Source organism: Aristolochia californica, unplaced genomic scaffold, assembly GCF_029961685.1.
Source record: "Aristolochia californica isolate CCGP_79_NKW_82.1479 unplaced genomic scaffold, dmAriCali1.0.hap1 SCAF_3, whole genome shotgun sequence".
Lineage (NCBI taxonomy): Eukaryota > Viridiplantae > Streptophyta > Magnoliopsida > Piperales > Aristolochiaceae > Aristolochia > Aristolochia californica.
Window position 1 is genome coordinate 8,384,756 of NW_027181992.1, and position 22,252 is coordinate 8,407,007.

The following is a 22,252-nucleotide window of genomic DNA, read 5'->3' on the forward strand; positions in this document are numbered from 1 at the left end:
ACAGAAAGTCTACTTCAAGGTATTGTACATTAGTTGGAGTTAACTTGGTTACATGGAGAAGCAAAAGCAAAATATTGTTACGAGATCTAATGCAAAAGCAAAGTACAAAGTTATGGCCCACACAGTTAGTGAACTTCTATGGATCAAATCCATTGATACTGAATTGGAGTTCTATAAAGGGCTTAATTGGAATTATATTGCGACAACCAAGTGAATATGCCTATCACTTCAAATTCGGTCTTCCACGAGAGGACAAAACGCATAGAGGTAGATTGTCACTTTATATGGGAGAATTTTCAAACACCTATCATAGATGTTTCATCACAAGGATAAGTGGCAAATATTCTTTCGAAACCAATCATATTTGAGATTTTAACCACAATATGCGACAAATTGGGTATCTATGATATTTTCTCTCCCCTAATTTGAGGGGGTGTTGGAGGACATCTCGAAGTGGCATCAATGTAAATACCTCTCCCACGTCAAAGAGATGGCAAATGAGGTAATTAAAAGGTATTCTCATAAGGATGTCACAACAGTGTAATTAAGAAAGATGGTGTTTGTCTACTTACGTTTTTTCTTTTTCAAAGCTTGTAGTTCTAAGGGTATTGTAGTCATTGTGAGTCTCCTTACACAACTATAAATAAAGGCTCAAGGCATGGGGTAGAACATTAAGTCTCTCCCCTTCCTCTCAAATTCGTCTCTAGCTTTCTCTCTTCTCCCAAACTCTTTTTCTCCATCTCTCTAGCCGTATCTTCCCTATACCTCTCTTTTTCTTTCTTCCTCTTTCTTTCTTCTCCTCTTTCTCTCCTCCCTCACATCCTTGGTTGAGGAGCTTGTCATGGGATCTTAAATCCAACACTTTTCAAAGATCTCAAGCATCATGGAAAGTCAAGAATTCTTGAAGAAGCACCCTCGAAGATGAAGACAAATTGAGGATTTACTAAAAAAAGTCAAAATTTCATCCATGTAAGAGTGAGTTATCCACTGCTTCCAATTTAAGGTACAATGCAAACTTGGAGCTTTAGGACATAACATATATTAAAACATGTTTTCAAACTATCATGTACATATTTCAAACATGTTAGAAACATTTAGGATCATTTATTCACATGTTTTAAAAGTATATTAGATGAACTGGTACTAGAATGATCGATCAACATATGCAAATGATCGATCATCTAGAAGTGCATAGACCAAAATTATAAAGCATGATCATCTAGAACATAACCAAACCGTGCTATAAAGTATGATCAATTATCCCATTTGGATTGATTGATCAATACTATCCAAGCAAAAAAATTTCTTGTTGATTGATTGATTAACCTCTGAGACTGATCAATCATATAAAACTTTGCCAATTAGGGACATAAAGCATAATCGACCAAAGGAAGTTCAATGATCAATTATACTTGCAATACATGGCCAAAGGGAATTTTGATTGATCGATCATGCCATGTCATTGTTCGATCAACTTAAATGTCAGACCCAGCATGAAGATATTAATCGATCATACCATCGATCAATAAGAGATATTCTAACAGAAAAATAATCGTTACACTTGATTGATCAATTGATCCAATGTAAACTCACATTTTTACAAACAGGCAAAAAATTGCTAGTTTGGCTTAGGGAACTTATAAATACACCACCAAAACCTCCCATTGAGAAGTTAATAAACATTTATTAGTACATCCATAAGCTTTGTTCTCAATTTTTTTTAAATCCTCCTAAAGTGCTTTCGTGAGAAAAGAATGAGTTTGTACTCTGGAAATATTCTTTTTTTTTTCCCTCAAATCCTCTCCTTTGGATTTGCATTAGACAAATTCCATCCTTCTCATTGTTTTATAAAGTTGGAAACTTGAATTTCTCAAGGAAAAAATTATCTCCAATTGATGAATGGTGTTTTTTTTATCTTTTCATTTGTATTTTATTTTGAGAAATATTTATCTAGAACCTATTGGAATCTAGATAGAAATGGCCTAACTAGAGCTAAAATCTAGCCAATCTCTTGGGAATTATTTGTAAACTTGTGAATTTGACCTACATGTGGCTTAAAAATGGTCAGAATCTCTTTGATGCATATTCCAACTAATAGAGCTAGATTAGTGGAATTTTTCAAACACGAATTTTTTGGTAGGAGAACATTGATAACTAAATATCTTGTGTCTTCTATTGTGGTGTGTGAATGCTTTACGATTGAAATTGTATATTTGCATAATTTTTCTTTCTACATATTAAGAAAATTTGAACTTGTAATTCTCAATTCACCCCCCTATCTTGATAAGCCCCTATCTTGATAAGCCACCCATGCAAACACCTTTTTAATTGGGTTGTTTGAATGCTTGTTTGCCTAGTTGGATGTTTGCATTGGCAGTGCTTGTGTTGGGTCTTTTTGTGTTATTAAAACTTACTTAATCTACAACATTAGTTAGTTAAGTATATATTATAATTAAAATTACCTTAATGAGGATCTTGAGACCAACATCTTACCTCAAATTTTTATTACTTGAGCCAAATTCCCTTCTTTAGATTATAATTATTACGACCGTTAAATTTATTGTACTTTTTTTAGACCATAATAATAGCTATGTTTTCTTCTATGTTTTATATAGCATACAATGTTCACAAGTATAATACCATCTTATGTGAGGCTGCTAGCAGAGGTTAATGTTTGTATTTTCATTGTGTTATAATAAAAAAGATTAAAAAAAGTTACTCTCTTGATAGGAAAAACACTATATTATATTGAACTAGTATACTAGTCTTTTTCATATTTTAAAATTTTAAAATTAATTTTAAAATGAGGCCACTTAAGACTTTCATTTGATAAAATTCATAAATAATACTAACAAAAAACTTTAGTCTTGCAAGATTTTAGGTTGCACAATCCGATTCTAATTCCTGAGTTTTCCAAATATGAAAAAAAAAAAAAGAGCTTTTCATTATATAATTCTCTTAGGAGAACATTAATAACTAGGAAGTAATAAGCAATTAGTCGTAGGCACTATATGCACTATAGTGTATGAACGACGATAGACGGCTCATAAATCATTCAGATTCTGTCGTGTCCCACCAAATCCAATCGTAGCTAATACGCAATTAAGCACCAGCAGTTAGGGGTGGCATCGAGTCGAGCCGAACCCGAACCTACCCATGTTTGAGTTGATCTTGATTTAAATATTTTGAATTCAAACTCAAGCCTAAAATTGTTATTGAGTTCAAGCCCAATAATTTTAACCGAGTTCAAGTTCGAACTCCAACATACATTTGAAACTTTTCAAAAAATACATGTCAATTAAATTGTATATAAAATTATGCATACAATTTATATAAAATTGGGCATGCATTTTACATAAAATAGGGCATGACCTCAACTTAAAATTGGGCATAACCTATGTACATAATACTTGCATAAAATTGTCTGTACACTCCATAAACATTGCATAATATTATGAATAAACTTTATATAATAATCAAACACAAAAAATTAAATGAAATATCAATATCAATTTACGATCACCCAAATAAAAAACTATAAATCCAGTATAAATTTATAAATTATAGCTCTTTCTCTTCATGCTAGAAAAAAATATACTAAGTCCCTGCATGAGCAAAATCTCCACCTATGACAAAAACAAAAAAATAAAACTTATTATTGTCAGATAAAAAAATATTCTTCCACTACTAGTTACTTAATGTATTTAAAAATATTAAAATTACCATGATGAGAAAAATATAAAACATCATGTAACTGGTAGCATTATCTCCACAATCTTCTTCTCAGACTGTAATCATAATACAAAATTTTAATAAATAAAACTAAAAAACTTTCATAATAAATAATTATTCAAAAGAAATTCACTTTTTGATTTTTCTTGACACCGTGAAGAGCCCAAACCCAATCACAACCACAAATCAAAGCTTGAACTGTATTTGGTGCCAACGAAGAACGATATGAGTCTATTAGTTTACCACCAGCACTAAAGGTAAACTCTGAAGCTACTCTGGATATGAGAATTATAAAGATGTTTGCTACCATCTTAGATAATACCCAAAATTTTATATGATTCACTTTTTACTATTCTAAAACATCAAAATCATATTGTGAAGTTTCACAAATAAATATACACACCTTCTTCAAGATAATTTTCCAATTTTGACCTTGGTGAATTAACTACTTCCACTTGTTTCACATAAGTCATTAACTTTGACCAACTTGAACTTGATGAAGAATATGTACCACGACTTGTGGAAACACCCATAGAGCTAGTACTTGAAACAATCCCTTTATTTCTAATATCCACATTATATAAGGATACTTATTTATCGTAAATCTCATATAAGGTGCATCAAACTAAATTTATATTCATCGTAGGTTCCTCCTCATAATATATCTTTGGAAAACACATTTCGATCAACCTTAATTTGACCCTTGGATCCAAAACTGAAGCAACAACCATTAACAAATTACATTCACCCTAGTACTTCTCAAATTTCTCTTTCATTCTACTAACTATTGTCCTAATAAAAATTCAAAACTTCTTTTACCCTATATACCTCACTAAGGTACAAATTAGAAGTAGGGTAGTCACTCCTAGAAATTATATTAGTAATTAAATTAAAAACTTTTAGAATCTCACACACCATTTCAATATTTTCCCATTCACCAAGACTTGGCAAACAATCATAAGTTGGTTCTCTAACTTGAAATCTAGGGAATGCATCTTTGAATTTTAATGCACAATACAACATGTCATAAGTGGAGTTCCAACGAGTTGGACAACCAATAACCAATCTCTTTCCACCTAGTTCTAGTTGTTGTACAATTTTGGAAAAAAGTGTGAAGTCTAACCTCAGAGGGATTTATGAATTTCACACTCTCACACACATTCTCAATGATATCCTTAATTTGAATAAGACCATCTTGGATTAATAAGTTTAAAATATGAGCACAAAAACACACATGAAATAACTTCCCACCACAAACCAATTTCTTTTTTTTTTGAAAAATCTTCTTTCAAAACTCTCAGACAAACATCATTATATGCAACATTATCAACTGAGATACTAAATACTTTATTTTTAGATTTTCTAATATTTCAAACACTTATAAATAGCATATGTTATGTCAACACCATGAGGAGGAGGAGGAACATGCACAAAACTCAAAACTCATTTTTGTAGTTTCCAATTATTATCAATAAAATGCTCAGTAATAACCATGTATTTAATCTTTCAATTATGGGACTTCCAAAGATCTGTGGTAAGACTAATATTGTTAATCTCTTTTAATAAAAAATTTAATTTCCTTTTCTCTGCCTCGTACACCACCATACACTCCTTCTTAATGGTCTTACGGGATATTTTTTCATAATTCCCATTTGACATATTCATTCAAAATTAAACCCATCCTCGTCTACTATCATGAATGATGCTCATGCATAAGAATCCAATGAGCAATGAATACTCTCGTTTTAGTTTGATCATATTTGCCATAAAAGGAAGTCCAGATGGACTCTGATCAACATTAGACCCCACTGGATGAAAGTTTATGGTTTTTTGTTTTCTCATTGTCACTTTTCTACCAGGACAACGTTTCAAATATCGACTCATATGTGCGGTCACTCCACTACTAATAACACTCAAATTGGTTTTACAATGAACACATTGAGCCTTTTTTGTACCATTAAGCGAAACTTCTTTGAATTCCCACCACACATGAGAAATTTTTTGTCTTTTTGAACTATGAATAGAGTCACCTTCATCCTCATTTAGGGTACCTTCATCTAGGCTCACTTCTGTTACATTAATAGTTATTGAGGGATATGACTCTAGTGGAGTTGAGTCACTATTTGTGGCCAAACTAGAACTAACGTTAATTATTAATGTCAATTGAGGAAGAGGTGTTGACATTTTTACTTCTACAAAAAAAATTACAAATAAAAAACATAAAGAAAACAAAACAATCCAAACAACATTAGTAGTTCCATGCAAACTGAATTTAAGCTCCAATTGAACCAGATAGATACAAAAAAACCGATTGGTACTAAAAACTGCTAGTTATTCTTCCTATGTGAAACGGTCCCTCCCCCCATGTAATTATTTTTTTTAATACAATTCTCGACACTATTTAAAAAAATATAAAAAGATTAGTTAAAAAATTCTCAACATGGTAGACATTACAGCATAGATGAATGGCAATGCATGAAAATATGATCTACATACGCATTTTAGGGAAAAAATTGAGACATTAAACAAGGAAATTAGTAAAATCTTGGAAATGAATGTTCTAAAGCACATGAAAAAGATGACACCTTTACAAGATTAATCATCCATTGCCGAAGTCCAGAATTAAACAAATCTTCCAAGATTTCTTGAATGTCAGCCACGAGGTCTACCCCGAACCCCTGGTCAAGCACAACAACCTGGCAAGTGCAAAAGCTTGTCTCTCTTTTTATTTAACATTTATCAAATTAAACAGAAAGAGAGGACAAGGACAACATGACGAAGATAAAAACAAAGCTTCAAGTCCACACATTACCCTTAAGAGAATATATAATGCAGTTATGATATCTCTTCTTTTCGTATACCAAAGTCCTACAGCAAGACAATATATCTCTAGTGGATCTCGACCAAACAAACCCCACTTTAACAATAACAAATAGGTTAGTATTTTTGCGCAAGAATGGCGAATTTTTATTAAAAATGGAGCCAAAAAAAAGGGGGTTAAAGCCCTAAGAGAGTAGAATCCCCAACAAACAAGTTAGTATTTGACAACATTTTGCAGGATTTAGTCATCTAAAATATTAAAATATGGGGCAATGATTATTACCTCTTGATTAGCATAAATTAGCAAACCTACACAGTCAATCTCATTGAGATTGAGATCACCATTCAATTTCAGAGCCTAAAACATAAAATATTAAACAATAAATAACAAGATATGAAATGTGAAGTCCAAAATAAAAGCTTATCAAATGTAAATAAGTTTATTAAGAATATGACAAGATAGAAATATTGTACATAACAAGGAATGACTGTATGCATTGAGGTTTGTTTGACTTTTGCTTGTTTTGATTTGTATAATTGACAATCGAATTACTTCAATGACCATAAAAAGAAAAAAAATCCTCAACTAGATGTCATGAAGAGCAAGTAGTAGTGATGAAGGAAGTTGAGGAAAGGAATAGAGTTAACAGATGAAAGCAAAGAACCAAATCCAGATTAGAAACTGAAAAAATAAAATAAATAAATAAACAGATACAGAGCACTATCTCCCCTGCTTCTGTTGTGCCCGAGGCTTTCAATGTTGTGGTTTACTCTTTGAATGCACCAGGGATTCCCCCTTGAAAAGGTGAAGGAAACACGCAGAGGTGGTGAGTTAAAACATTAATACAAAACAATTAAAATGCAAAACATAACAAAACAATAAGAGCTAAAAACATAAAAATCAACAATAGGGGAAAATGAGATTACCTTTGAAAAATAAGTAGGAAGGATCTCCAAAAACAACATCAGCATGGGGCATTCGTTCGATCGAAGATAAATAATAGAATACAGAAGATAAAAATGAAAAAAAAAATAAGTGTTAGATCGGCAATGAAAAAAATACCCTAGAAGATTAAGAATAAAACAACTTACCTCTTTCAGTCACTTCTGTCGTTGAGGAAGAAGTTCGGAGAGGAAGAAATTGAAGAGGAAAAAATTGAACACCGAGACTGAGATTGAGAGTAAGGAATCGAAGAGGGAGAAAGAGGAATAAGAAGAAAAAATCTCCCCATTTTTGTTGAATCTCCACCTGACGAGTGACGAAGGGCGATCTCTGTTCCCTGATTCCCGCCGAGAGAATGAAAGCGAAAGAAACGAAGTCAAAATCAATTGACCTCCCGCTCAGCACTCGCTAGTCGCTCCTGCTTAGACTTCCTGATTTCCCGAAGTCCCGCCTCCCGACTCCCCTAATCCCGAGCTACTCGTTAAGTTAACGAGCTGACTCGCAAGTTTTCAAACCGAATTATGGTTCGGTTGAGCTCGGTTTATTAACTTCAATGACTTTATTCGAATCTCAAACTTGGTTCGAGACCCAAATAAATTGAATCAAACCAATTTGGAACTGAGCCAAGGTTCGAGATTCTGATAAATCGAATTGAACCGAGTGAGTCGCTCGCTATCCGGGTCGGTTCCATGCCACCCCTACCGGCATGTCCTTTAAGCGCCCGCGTGCCGAGGCCCGCTCGACAAGGAGAGGCATGGAGGCTTCCATCTCCGTTGCCGCCCAGACTCCCACCCTATCTCATGCAAACCCTTCTCCCCAGCTTCGGCTACCCTTCTCCTGTAATTCTACACTGCCACGCAGAACCAGTCTATCAACGTGCAATTTCTTCCATCAAATCCCTGACGTTGTTCTTAAACCCAGCATTGTCTCTTCTGGGTCTCTTATTCATGCTCGGCCCCTATCGTCCAACTTTTGGCTCAAGGCAACAGTTGCTAATGTTACTTCTGCTTCGACTCACTGGATGGTGGTCCTGGACAAACCTCCGACTTCTGGCTCTTCGAAAGCTGAAATAGTTGATTATTATGTGCAAACGCTTACCCGAGTTATGGGAAAGTAAGAATTCTTTTTTCTCTTCTGCTCTGGAGTGTCCGTGTTCACAGTGTTTTCCTGCTTTTCTCAGTTTTTTTTGTCTGAAGGTCTGAAATTTCGATGACTTGACAGTGAGATAGAGGCTCAAATGTGCATTTACAATGTGTCCTGGCAAACCCACTTCGGATTCTGCTGTGATATTGACGAAGAGACTGCTAAACAGCTCGCCGGTAATTAATTTTTTTTTTTTTTTGCTTTTTTCTTGAAGAATACGAATTCGAATATGATTTTTGTTACTTGTTTAATTTGTGTGCAGGTTTGCCTGGGGTTTTGTCTGTACGCCCAGATCCGGAGTTTGAATCTGTAGAAAAGGACTATAGTGTTGCGAACATTCTATTAGGTCATTTGTCAAAATCTAAAGGGAGTGCTTCTGGAGTGCCATCTTTAGAGAACATGAAATATTGGGTAGTTCAGATGGAAAAACCCTCTGTTGAAGTTGTCTCTAAGGCACAGATGGTGGATTATTATGTTCAAACTCTAACAAAAGTCTTTGGAAAGTAAGTTCTGGGCGCTAGTTAACTTCCTCCTCTTTTAATGATTAGAGGATTTTCTAACCATATATTTGTTGACTCCTTAGCCCAAAAGATGCGCAAGTGTCTATATATCACATTTCTTGGCAAGGCAGTTATGGGTTTTGTTGTGTGATTGATGAAGAATGTGCTCAGGAATTGGAGGGTTAGCATTTTTTACATATTCTATTGTAGCTGAACTGTTAGTGACTTCCGAGTGATTTACTTGATCTCATGTGTTACAGTGGTGCCTGGGGTTTTATCGGTGCAGCCGGATCAAAATTTTGAGTCAGATGTAAAAAATTATGGAGGTATGACTGTAAATATATTTTTTGTCAGTGATGATTAACTTGTATTTTTGGCTGTACACTAATTCTAACTTTTTGATGGTATTTGTAATGCAAAAGTGGCTCACTCAGTAACTGTTTTACTAAGTGTGTCTGAGGAGCAGTCTGATGGAAGACTGCTCCTGCTACCGATTAATTACTATGTGGCAATTTCACTATGGAGCTACTTTTTGCTGTTCTATAAATTGGTATTATATGTCAATTGTCAAATTTGTAGACGTTTATCTTCTAGTATTAGCAAGTACAAATATCTAGACAAGACTCTGTTTGGCAACAATTGGCTGGTAATATTGCTGAAGGTGAAAATTCAAAGAAAAACTTGGGAAAGATGGTGTGGGTGGCTGTGTACATGTCAAACAACCTCTTTTGCCCAAGTTTTGTATTCTGCTTCTTCTCATGTATTTTTTTTGCTTTCTAGGATCGGTTGTTGTTAAGAAAAGGAAGTAAAAATAAATAAAATGGTGCTAATAAATTACTTGGAGGAAAAGGAGGAGTCTTTACATTTTCTGGTGTCATGACCCTATTTTGCAATGCTTGCTGTTAAAAAAAAGCTGCTATTTTATTTTGACATGTTCATAGCTGAGGCAAGTTTGTGCTTATTAACTGTTCACATAATTTTGCAGGTTCCATTGTTTCCTCAGACAAAAACCAGACAGCCAATATAAAAACAAAGAGACTATTTGTTACTGGTAAATAGAACTTATTTTTTTCTTGTGTGTGTAATTTAGGCAGTTTCTTTGCAATATAAAGAAAATTGTCATTGGAGGAACATTACTACAGTTTATGTAGTAAACTTTTTGGTGGTTTTGTCAATCAAATTGGTTGTACATATGCATGTGAGCATATCCTGGATTATTAGATAGATATTCGAGGTTTATCAAAGAATTGGGGATGTAAAAATGAAAATATCTGATTTAAAGCATTTACCTTACTTTGAAGGTTTTGAAAATCTTGCTATTGATGTTTATGTCTTTAATTTTGAGAAATGTTTATATGTCGTTAATTTTGATAAAATATCTTTGGTCCTCTTCTGTATTAATTATGATATTTTTCAGTTTTATATTGCTTTGGATAACTAGGTATTTCCTGAGAAAATATTACCTAGTTAGTCAAGACAAAACAGCCAATACATTTAATAATATGAGATGTGTCTTTCTATTAAATGTAACTGTTAACAGAGGAAAATGAACTAGTCAGATCCTTTCTTCAATCAATAATGTTGCATATCATTGTGGATGTCTGTTTTCTGGGATGATATAATGCCAGGGATCTTGCCATTCCTCTTACTGTTTTCATTTTCAATGGGCAGGTCTCTCATTTTATACATCTGAGAAAACTTTACGTGCAGCATTCGAAGGTTTTGGTGAGCTTGTTGAAGGTGCTTCCATCGACGACTATCTCATTTACCTTTCCGCTGAAAGAGTTTTTTTGTTTTGTGTGTGTGTGTGTGTGTGTTTTCTTTACTTTAATGGTGATTGGCAAATATTTATTCTGATGGTTATATTTTCTTTGGTAGTTAAAATTATTATGGACAAAATATCCAAAAGATCCAAAGGTTATGCATTTCTAGAGTACACTACAGAAGCAGCTGCGAGTGCAGCACTCAAAGAGATGAATGGGAAGGTGCATGAAGTTCCAGTTCAAGTAGATTTAAAAATTTCTATATTTAAATGTACAAAAGCCTAATTTTGGCTGTGTTCTTGCAGATCATTAATGGTTGGATGATAGTGGTAGATGTTGCTAAGACAAACCCACCCAAGGTCAGTAGGTCTCGTTCACGGCCTACTCTTTGATTGCAGGGATTGAGGATCCAATCAAGTTAGCCTGCTTCTTGTGACCATATTGCCACTCTTTTTCTAGGAGTGACAACCACAGATGCATGAGAGTTCAGGAGGATGTAAAGATTGCCTGTTCTAGAGTGGTCTTGTTATTAAGAGACTTCTCTTGATTCATGAGAATTAAGTTTAGAATGATCAAAACTATCTAAAATATTTTTATGAGTTAAATAAGATTTTTTTAAAAAAAATATTGTTTTAAATATTTTAAAATATTAGGAAATAAGACGTATAATTTATTTTTTAAAATAAATTTTAATTATTTTTAAGAGTTAAATAAGACTAAGCAAAGGATCGGCTGCAGAAAAAAAAACAAATTTACCACTTACAAGAGCGAAGATTCACCTTCCTGGAACATCAAAAGTATCCTCATGACTCTGTGAACACCTCTCACAATGAAAAGCGGTCCAATGCCTTGGTAATTGATTATGCTGCTTTCCAGCAATGTAACAACAGCAAACAGGCTTAAGGTGACATTACATGCGTATCCACACTGCTTTCCATAACATGAATCCTGCTCGATCAGCAGATAATTTTCAAAGGCAGAATTCATCTCACTATTGTGATTTGGGAACAGCATTTCATGCTTCAGGTTGTTACATACTCTGTTGGTAGTAGTAAGAAAAAAGAAGCCTTCACCCTCCAGGCAGAAGATGACTGTCATCTGAATCTCTTAAGATAGCTCAGGGCTCCCCCCGTGTTCGTTTATGACAGATCTGAGCTTCCAGGATGCCACTGTATTGATCACTCTTGATGGCCCAAATTACAGAACTTGTCCTGTTATTCTTGAACCCATTATTTCAAGTGAGCTCTTCAGTGTTTCGATCTCAACAATCCTCTTAATCTGGTCCAGATCCTTTGGTCCTCAGGAACTGGCGCTTCCATGGGCTCCTTAAATTTAGCTTTCTCACTCAGCTCTTCAAAGGAATCGACAACATTCTGTAGCCTGGCTACAAATTCAATCAAAAGTGAAGCAAATGTAGCTAATGATAAAGCACTTGCACTCTCATATGTTCTTGATTCCTCCTCTTGGGGCACTGCATCCAAAGTGGATGAGTGGCTCTGGGGCCACTGCACCTGTTTTTGGAAACCACTTTCAGTAAATTCGTGTGTTTGTTCAGAGGTAGGACTCATATTGTTGTTCCGAGCATCCCAGCTCTTTGAGAGGGGTACATATCGAAGATCAAGTATAGTCTCACTCAAAGACTTATTCACTAGGCGTTTTGTGCAAGTCTCCATCACTCTAACACTGTCTTCAACTACATTGGTGGTATCATGTCGGTTACCTATTTCCCAGCTTTCTGCATTGACAAGAAGATAGGAACGTTTGTCAATCTTCTTTTGCAATTCTTCTGCTGCCTCATGTACTTCATACAGAATGCTATCAGGATTCAACTTTTCCATTGTTTTAACTTTTCTGCCAAGCTCACGAAGCACTTTGGCTCCTTCAGTACCTACTCTCAGCAGCTCACTGCTGAAGACTTCCCTCATTTCTGCAGGAGCCTACAGCATGATTTCCGGTAAAAAATTATAACCTAAAAAAAAGTGTTCTAGTTTATGCTATCAAATTCAGTGCTAGAGAATTAAAGAAGAGAGAAGCACCTCATCTACTTGGTATGCATAGATTGTTGAATAAAAGAAAAATCCTAGGTTTGGGTGCATCACTATGGTAAAATACTGTGGAAATCACTAGCCCTGCAGATCGTTTAGGTACTCTTGTAAATGATCTTCTCCAGGATCCACGTAACCCCTAGTCAGGCCATTTCATTGAATACAGGATTCGTGCATGCTAACAAGAGAGTTCAGGCATATACATTTTTTCAATATAAGAAGTTTCAAACCAACTATCAAAAAGCTTTAGCATCAATGATAGATATAAAGCAATCAATTATTGGTAAATACTGTGAAGCGCACCATTAACTGGTTCACTGAGATTATTAACTGGCTCACCGACATCTCTACACCTCAGAAACAACAGACATGAATGAGATAATCAGGATTAACTTAAATTAGATGATGAGTGGCTCCCTACAACTTTTGTTTGAATTGTCAGATTTAATAGATTGACTTGAGGGTTAAGATTCCTTTTCTTTTTCTTTTCTAAAATTTATTTGAATGAAAGAGAAGATTTTATTAGAAACAGGAAAGAGATACAAGCAGCCTTATTGCAGCCACTCTATATCGCTGCATCTTGCATCTTGTGGACCATCAGTCCCACCAGCAGGCCTTGCAGGCCTTCATGTTGCAAAGGACTGAATAGAAGTGATAAGGAAGTTCTTTAGTTACTTTAGTACTCCAACTAATATCCATGTCAAGTTTTTTATCCAGTTCATTAAAGATCCTCATGAACTTTGTGTCACAACTTCAACCATGCCAGCTCCAACATGAACAAAAGTAAAAATTCATATTCTGTTAATACACTTTGTTAGAAAGTTTTATATGGCTTTGCCTGTCCAAAATTCTTTTATGCATAGATTCTTTAGTCCTGTTTTTTATGTCATAGATTATTTCATGTTTACTATGAAAATCTTTATTATCTGAGCCCAATACAGGTGAGTACAATTTGACCCCTATATGTCATATTGCATACACCAATATCCAATTTATATTCATTAAGCAAGAAATAATGGTGGATAGACAAGCAGTTCAAGAAATGAATAAGGTGAGAATAAATCATGGCCAAAGTTAAGTTTCCTATTAATTTTGGGTCTTTCAGAAACCATAAACAACCAACTAAAAGTGATACATATACAGAACAGAAACAAATAAAAGTAGCTACTGATTAACTATGTTTTACAATAATGGATTTGGTAGAGAGGCAATGATCTCTTGTGCTGTTGTTAAACGAGGTTAGGTGGGAGTTAAAATGACGGAATAATGCACTTCCTAGGTAAGTAAAACAATCATGTGGAGAAGGGTATAACTTCGTGAATGCAGCATCATTAAAAGCTTCAATGAGGAGAACCACTACCAACCTGTATCTCAGAAAGAATGCACCCATGCAATGCCATCACCGTGAATGCACAGTGCCTCAGAGCACCACTTACTTTCACGTAGCTCTTCCATGGGTATCTTATCATCTTATAACGACCGTGAGGAGGTTCCCAGATTGCAAATCCTTGCTGTAAAGTTGACGGCTTAAAAAAACTATACTAAAAATAAAATGCACACCAATGATGTGGTTAAAGCATACCAGAGACTCTTCTTGGCTTGTTGATTCAACTGCAGATCTATAGCCACTGTAAAGAGGATCATCAGATGCTTGATAAGTAAGAATCTTAGATGGGATCCTTTCGTATTCAACACATTGAAGATATCCATTAACACAACCTGCAAAATACCAATTGAATGAGGTAGTGAGCACATGCAATCAAACAAGAATAACAGGTTTTCTTTACCAAATGTTGTTTAAGAAAAAAAGGAAGTCAGGAGCAAAGAGACCTAGGAAGAGCCACATGAGAAAATAGCACCTAAAGTAATACATATGGCAAGTACAAATAGCATTGGCCCCACCTACGATAAGTTTTCTGAGAGTAAGCGACACTAAGAAAGTCTCTTAGTTTACAAGATTTTGGGACCATGGAGCTTCCATAAATTGACCATCTAAATTAAAGCCCCCTCTCAAGTTGGATGCCCATTAATAATGACTTTAACATGGACATCCACAATAGTGTATTTCAACAAGTGGCCGAGGTTACTGAACATATTTAGTGTGAACTGGATGCCTAGTAACTTTCTCCAACTAGGTCTGCCTGAGATGATTATAGCAAGCCATAGAGTAAATTTATTGGCAACTGATAAGACTTGAGGATGAAAATCTGACCTTCTAAAGAGTTGGCAACACCCATGAAGTTTTTAACCAGCAAGTTGTGAAGATCCTCCCCTGCCCATATTGGATATATGCATATATTTACAGCCAAACCAACAGCGGCACCGAGAGCTATGAGAACAAAGCGAGTCACTGCAGTATGAATAAATTCTCTTGTCCGATTCCCCGAGACCATTATGAAGCAATAAGTAAGCAAGAATACTCGAAATCCATATTCATATGGCTTCATTTTAGGGTACAACTTGATAAAGGTTGCAATGAATCCTGGATGGTGCAGGAGGACCGTTAGGAAGAGAAGTGGAGAAGGATGCATAAAAAATTACTTTGAATATCTAATCAATATGTTCGTTAAATGAAACAAACCTATAACAAAGATGCTAAGAATTATCACAAATTCCTCGTATTTCCCAGCCATGACAGCTAACTCTGCAGCACCAAGAGCAAGACCTCCAGCTGACAGAGTCCCCAAACCCCGATTGAATCCTTTACTAAGAGTCGCTCCTGCAGACAGATGAAATTGGCTCAGATTAGATTCGCATGCAAATTCTCTATCATGATCTGAGAGGAATCGGACAATCGAGACAACCCCTTCAACGAATTGAAACGACCCACCTTCTCGGAAATTGTTTGATCCATAAAACTAGAATAACTGAAAAGTAGAATAAAGAAGATGATAATTTGAAATGATCCACCTTCTCGGAGAAATTTCTTATAGTTTGATGCAGAAAACTAGTTAACTCTATTGTAGCTTACACACCCAGAATCGACAATTCAATTCAAACAAAAACGTTAGCTGAACGAATCAAGCACGGAAGCAACGAGTATCATAACTTCATCAATGACATATTATCGCTGATCCCCCAATTACTGTCCGGAGTACGCACCTACACTGAATTCGAAGACAACGACAACGGTGAGAATCGCCCAGACTGAGTATCTGCTTAGATCTTCCAACGGCTTCTTTAAGAATATAAGCAAAGAAATGAGAGTTAGCGCTAACCCCTGCTTCGCAGCGAATATAATCTTCCTTGGATCCGATATTCCAAATACCCACACTCTCACCGTAATATCTTTAACAGCTCTCCAACAAGTTCGAACAGACTCAATACACTTCCGAAAGCACCCGGCATCTTCTTCCTCCCTCCCGTCGAATCCCCATCCCATGCCATCAAACCTCTGCGAAAGAAGCCTCTCTTTGCTCTCCTTGCTCTTCTCCGCGAAGCTATACCTGAAAGATCCCACTTTCGGAAGTACCATTTCCGTTCAAACAGATAAAGAAAAAGAGCAGAAAACAAAACAGAAATAAGAGACAGATCGACCCAGAAAGGGAACCGAGGAGACGAAATAAGCACAAAATTAAGATGTGATTCATAAGTCATTGGATATTTATGAAACAGAAACTGAATAAATTTGGTACAAGTACGATTGTCAGACGAACCAGCCACAGCGGGTGAGAGAGACTATGAGGAGGATTGGTAAAATCACATCACATGTTAACCGCGAAGGGGTGGGTCCTATATGATCGGGCAGTTTTCTGCAAATAATGCAAATAGCAAAAAACCAGAGGAAGAAGGAAAACGAACCCCGTGTATCCATCTGGCTTCTTGTAACTTCTGGGCGAGGCACTGCTGCACTAATTCACAGAGAAAGGTGTTTCTATTTGTGTTTGTCAAGATTGATTGGATAAGAAAGACTCTGATACATTCACACCAAATTACTGTACAGTTTTAAACCATTCTTAGATAAAAAAAATGTAATTAACTACTCGGTCGAATCGCCACAGATGCAACAAATATCCTAATACGCTTCCTTCAACGACAGATCCCAAAACCATTCTCGTTTAAGTCTCTACATTCCACGCTGACGAAAGTGAATACAAAAACATTGAGGTGGAGACAAGTGTCTTAACCTAGAAAGAAAAATCTCGTCCATAAGCAAGGATAAAAGGAATAAAAATAAAAAACTTTTTACCTTTGCTTAGGAAGAGTCCAACCATTTCAAGGAAGAATAAAGTCATGCAAGACTCATGGCAATTGCAAAAATGACGAGTCCACCACTTCGGAAGGAGATAAGCGACTCAAATTATGAAAATGAATTAGAATTGCTTTTGGAAAAAATTATTCATAGTTTAAATAAATATAAAGAAAAATATGATGCTCAAAGACATGAGATTGCAAAGCTAGAAAATAAGCTCATTGCCTTGAAGGAAGCAAATGAAAGTCATGTGGTTAATGCTTCAAGGCAAAGTGGTGTGATAGACTTGCCTTTGAGAAGGAGAATATTGAACTAGAACAACAACTTAAGGCTCTATCACAAAAACCCAACACCAAAGAGAAAAATTGGGAAGAAAAAGAAAAGTCAAAACAAAAAATTCCCTCACATTACTCACATTTGATGCCACTGTTGCAATGGAGTCGATCATTATGCCTGCATTTGCCAATTCAAAAAATGTAAATGGCATCAAACAACGATGGGTACCCAAAACAACCGATAGGGTTGTGGTAACCCACAAAACCTTAGGCAAACAAATTTGGATGTCCAAATTACCTAGCACTTCAAATATCATCTCAAAAGGACCCAATTTAAAATGGATCTCTAAGGGTTAAATTTTTTATTATGTAGGTTTGTCTATGAGTCAAGGCATCAAAGAATGTATGAATTTTGGATAGAGGATGCTCAAGGCACATTAACGGTGATAAGAAAAAGTTTGTAGAACTCAAACCAAAAGATGATGGCCATGTAACATTTTGAGACAATAGAAAAGGTACCATCAAAGGAATTGGTAAATTCGGTCCCTCGACCTCTTTCATATCCAATGTCTATTGCATATAAGGGTTGATGCATGACTTACTTAGCATTAGTCAAATTTGTAACAAAGGAAACAAAGTTTCATTCGAATGGGACAAATACTTAGTAAATAATGAAAATGATGAACTAGTTCTAGAGGGATAGAGAAATATGAACCATGTTATGAACATAGTTGATTTGATCTCAACTAGGGTCATCTATTTGGGTGAAAATATCGATGAATCTTGGTTATGGCATAAGAGACTAAGACATATTGAAATAGATTCCTTGAACAAGTTAGCTAAGAAAAACTTAGTGAGAAGACTATCAAATAAAAAATTGTAAGCAAGAAACCTTGTGATGCTTGCCAACTTGGAAAACAACACAAAAGCTCTTTAAAATCCAAGAACATGGTTTTAACTTCTCAACCTTTTCAACACATGAATTTAGTTGGGCCTACTTGAACCTTAAAAGGATTTGAGGACATGAGCAAGCTTGAGCGTGTACCAAGTACATAAAGCACTATATGGGTTAAAGCAAGTTCTTAGAAAGTGGTATAAAAGATTAAGTGAATTCTTGCAGAAAAATGGATATAAGAAAGGTGGTGTGAATAAGGCATTAATTTCTAAGAACCATGATCAAAACTTGATCATTGTCTAAATTTATGTGGATGATATCATCTTCTATTCTACAAACCCCTCACTATGTCGACAATTTGTGCTAGTGTAATGAAGAATGATTTTGAAATGAGTTTAATGGGTGAACTTTCACTTTTCTTTGGACTTCAATTAATACAAACCAATAAAGAAACATTCACAAATCAATCCAAATACACTAAAGGACTGTTTAAGATATTCAACAATGAAAATCTTAAGTCAATTTGCACACCTATGAGTTCGTCCTTGAAACTTTACTTGGACAACTCAAGTAGGGTCATAGATAGATCAAAACTCTATAGAAGCATGGTGTACTCTCTACTTTACCTCTCAGCTAGTAGATTGGACATAATGTTTTTCAGTATGTCCATGTACTAGATTTTAATCCAACCCTAAAGAATTTCACTTAGTGGTTGTGAAAATAATTTTTTGTTACCTACTTAGAACACCAAAATTAGGAATTTGGTACTCAAATTCCTCTACCATAGACCTAGTAGGTTACTCTAACACCAATGTTTTTGAATGCAAAATTGATAGAAAGAGTATGAGTGGTATCTGTCAATTACTTGAAAATATGTTTGTCTCTTGGTTTTCCAAAAACCAACATTCAACTGTCCTATCTACTACCGAAGCTGAATACATAGCATGTGGAAGTTGTTGTGCACAACTTCTATGGATGAAACAACAGCTAAAGGATTATGGCTTAGAGCAAAATAAAATTTTAGTCCATTGTGACAACATGAGCTCCATAAGTCTTAAATAAAAACCTGGTCCATCACTCTCGATCTAAACACATAGAAATTAGACATCATTTCATTAGAGAGTTGGTTCAAACCAATACAATTAGAAATTAATTTGTTCCCACTGAAAGTCAACTAACATATAATTTCACAAAGCTATTAGGATTTAATCGATTCTCTAAGCTTCGAGGAGATCTAGGCATGAGCAACCCACCTTCATCCACTTAGGCTCATAAATTTGAGCTTAAAAGATTCATCCCTTAAAGATAGTATCTTGGGAGTGAAATGAAAATCAAAAGATCACTTTTTAATCACTCTACAAAGAGCATTGATCGATCAACTTAAGTGATTGATCGATCAATCAATACGAAATGATCAATCATTCAAGGTGCTAAATGAGAAGTTGAAGAGTTAAGCAATGTTTCACTTCATTTCCTCATTTCAAACTCTTCCATTGCCTTTGCCCTAACATTCTCTATCTTCGAAGCCCTTTTCCCTTTGATTTGGGTCGATTTGTCAATTTCCAACAATCCAAACCTAAAAAGGGGTGATTTTTCTTCAATTGAAGGCTTCTCTACACCAACTCTGATTTTTTAAGAATGGTGAGAATGAAATTCGTGGCAAAGAAGAACACTCCTTCCAAAGAATCAGACAAAGCCCGACTTGTGGCTAATGGCTATTCTCAGTGTTATGGGATTGACTATGAAAAAACTTTTTCACCCGTCACCAAGCTCAACTCAGTACGTATTTTATTATCTTTTACTGCTAACTCTTGATGGCTTGTTTCTCAGCTAGAGGTGAAGAATGCTTTCTTCAATGACGATATTTAAGAGTAAATTTATATGTAGCAACCACCTAGATATGTGGTTGAGGGGGAGTAAGTATGTCGCTTACAAAAATCTTTATATGGTTTGGAGCAACCTCTGCTTGCCTGATTTGATAAATTTAGTCAAGCTATGGTTCGATTCGGGTTCACAAGGTGCTTTGTGGACCATTCCAATTTTGTCAAGCATATCAAGAAAGGTGTAGTAGTACTTGTTGTGTATGTAGATGATATTATATTATCAGGTAGTAATACCAATAGTGTCTGTCAAGTCAAACACAAAATATGTAGTGAATTCAAGACAAATGACTTGAGACTCCTTAAGTATTTCTTTGGTATCGAGGTTCTTCAGTCCACACTTGACATTATCTTATGACAGAGGAAATATGTGTTTGGCTTGCTTAAAGAAACATGAATGATGGGATGTCGTCTTGTTGATATCCTTATGAAGACAAACACAAAATTATGTATTGGTTATAGAGAGATGTGGGCAAGTATGTCATCCTATTGATATCCCTATGGAGACAAATACAAAATTATGTGCTGGCTCTAGAGATGAAGTTGATGTGGGCAAGTACTAAAGGCTAGTGAGGAAGCTGATTTATATATCACTATGACTAGATCAGATATTTCTTTTGCAGTTAGTGAAGTTAGTCAATATATGCTTAAACCTCAAATTTCTCATTGGTAGGCATTGTAGAGAATTCTCAAGTACTTGAAAAAAACACCAGGACAAGGGCCTTCTATATAAGTGCCATAGTCAATTTAATATGGAAACTTTTACCAATGCGAATTGGGTTGGATCCCTAGATGATAGAAAATCCACTTCAGGATACTCAACTCTAGTTGGACGCCATCTTATTACATGGAAGAGTAAAAAATAAAATATAGTTGCAATATCCAGTGCAGAAGAAGAATATAGAGCCATGACACATGCGGTAAGCGAGCTCATATGGATTAAATCCCTTCTAGCAAAGTTGAGATTCAACAAAGAAGTATCGATGAACTCCATTGTGATAATCAAGTTGCAATCCACATTGCCTCCACTTTTTCATGAGAGAACTAAGCATATCAAAGTGAATTGTCACTTTTTGCGAGAAAAACCGCAAACAGGTATTACATGTCTTCAACAAGTCTTGTCTCACAGAAAACTTGTTGATATATTCACAAAATCGGTTAACTCAAAACTTCTCTCCACTACATGCAACAAACTGAGGATATATGATGTCTTCTTACCACCAGCTTGATGGGGAGTGTTAGAAGATATAGACAAGCGTGGGTGTCATTGATGTTTATCTTATGATCTTTGTCCCATATTCACTCCTACTAGCGTGAAGGGTACACTTGTAATTTTTGTATTATTGACATCTATAAATAAAGCTTAAGGAGGGAGGGTTAGGACACAAGTCTACAATCCTAATTCTTCCTCTTATTCTCCTCAACGTGCTCCACTCTTCTCTCCCTCCTTCTCTTGGACGCCACCTTCTTTCCTTCTCTCCTCTTCTCCTCTCCTCCTCTCTTTTTCCCCTTCTCCATTTTCTCTTTCATTACCTTAAAATTGAAGACCTTAAGGTCTATGGAATCCTAAAAATCACTTCCAAATAGATCTTCTGAGCTAATTGTCGTAAAGTTTGCATTCTCGCGAATGACAGTCTTCATCATGTCCCATGACTTTGGAAGTGCCTTGAGAAACTTATCGTTTTGTCTATATAAGGAAATCTCTTCTCCTGGGATATTCAACTCATTTTTTATAAGAGTAAACCTAGAATTTTTCTTAGCTATTGATTCACCTAGTTTCATTTTGAATTCATCATATTGCGCTATCAACAAGCTAATCCTAGAGTCTTTTACTCTAGTGGTTCCCTCATGTGTGACCTCTAATTTATCCCAAATATCCTTGGCGGTCTTGCATGTGAAACTCTATTGAACTCATTTGGTCATAAGGCACATAACAAAAGGTTATTGGCTTTAGAGTTCATTTTGACCTACTCTTTATCCAACCTAGTTAGCTCATTGAATTCCTTTGTAACTAGAACGTCATTCCTAAGATTTTGAGGCTCGAAAGGGTCATTCTTGCTTACA

The 22,252-nt window shown here is 35.5% G+C and overlaps 2 protein-coding genes across 3 annotated transcripts; one reads left to right on the forward strand and one right to left on the reverse strand.

The window, feature by feature from the left end:
* The first annotated feature begins 8,201 nt into the window (after positions 1 to 8,201).
* On the forward strand, positions 8,202 to 11,489 carry LOC137959318 (organelle RRM domain-containing protein 1, chloroplastic). Its single transcript, XM_068806726.1, has 9 exons — positions 8,202 to 8,608; positions 8,717 to 8,814; positions 8,901 to 9,141; positions 9,222 to 9,319; positions 9,399 to 9,464; positions 10,124 to 10,189; positions 10,810 to 10,878; positions 11,017 to 11,123; positions 11,207 to 11,489. Exons 1-9 carry the CDS (start codon positions 8,202 to 8,204, stop codon positions 11,291 to 11,293), a joined length of 1,239 nt encoding a protein of 412 aa, XP_068662827.1. The 3' UTR covers positions 11,294 to 11,489.
* Positions 11,490 to 11,692: 203 nt separating this feature from the next.
* Positions 11,693 to 16,859, reverse strand: LOC137958822 (aluminum-activated malate transporter 9-like). 2 transcript variants are annotated; one of them, XM_068805979.1, is made up of 7 exons: positions 16,748 to 16,859; positions 16,049 to 16,405; positions 15,528 to 15,665; positions 15,159 to 15,428; positions 14,529 to 14,665; positions 14,311 to 14,457; positions 11,693 to 12,838 (listed from the first exon to the last, which is right to left on the reverse strand). In XM_068805979.1, the coding sequence occupies exons 1-7, from the start codon at positions 16,758 to 16,760 to the stop codon at positions 12,149 to 12,151; spliced, it is 1,752 nt and encodes a 583-aa protein (XP_068662080.1). In that variant the 5' UTR covers positions 16,761 to 16,859; the 3' UTR covers positions 11,693 to 12,148. The 2 variants fall into 2 exon arrangements, with proteins under 2 accessions (XP_068662080.1, XP_068662079.1); XM_068805978.1 differs by lacking the exon at positions 16,748 to 16,859 and having other exon boundaries at positions 16,049 to 16,730.
* Between the last annotated feature and the right edge of the window lie 5,393 nt (positions 16,860 to 22,252).

Coding starts and splice junctions, on each gene's coding strand:
- LOC137959318 (XM_068806726.1), top strand. CDS start 8,202: ATGTCCTTTAAGCGCCCGCGTGCCGAGGCCCGCTCGACAAGGAGAGGC. Junction 8,609..8,716: donor CTTACCCGAGTTATGGGAAA/GTAAGAATTCTT, acceptor ATGACTTGACAG/TGAGATAGAGGCTCAAATGT. Junction 8,815..8,900: donor GACTGCTAAACAGCTCGCCG/GTAATTAATTTT, acceptor ATTTGTGTGCAG/GTTTGCCTGGGGTTTTGTCT.
- LOC137958822 (XM_068805978.1), bottom strand. CDS start 16,421: ATGGTACTTCCGAAAGTGGGATCTTTCAGGTATAGCTTCGCGGAGAAG. Junction 15,666..16,048: donor TGTCTTCGAATTCAGTGTAG/GTGCGTACTCCG, acceptor ATCTGTCTGCAG/GAGCGACTCTTAGTAAAGGA. Junction 12,839..14,310: donor GCATTCTTTCTGAGATACAG/GTTGGTAGTGGT, acceptor ATCATGCTGTAG/GCTCCTGCAGAAATGAGGGA.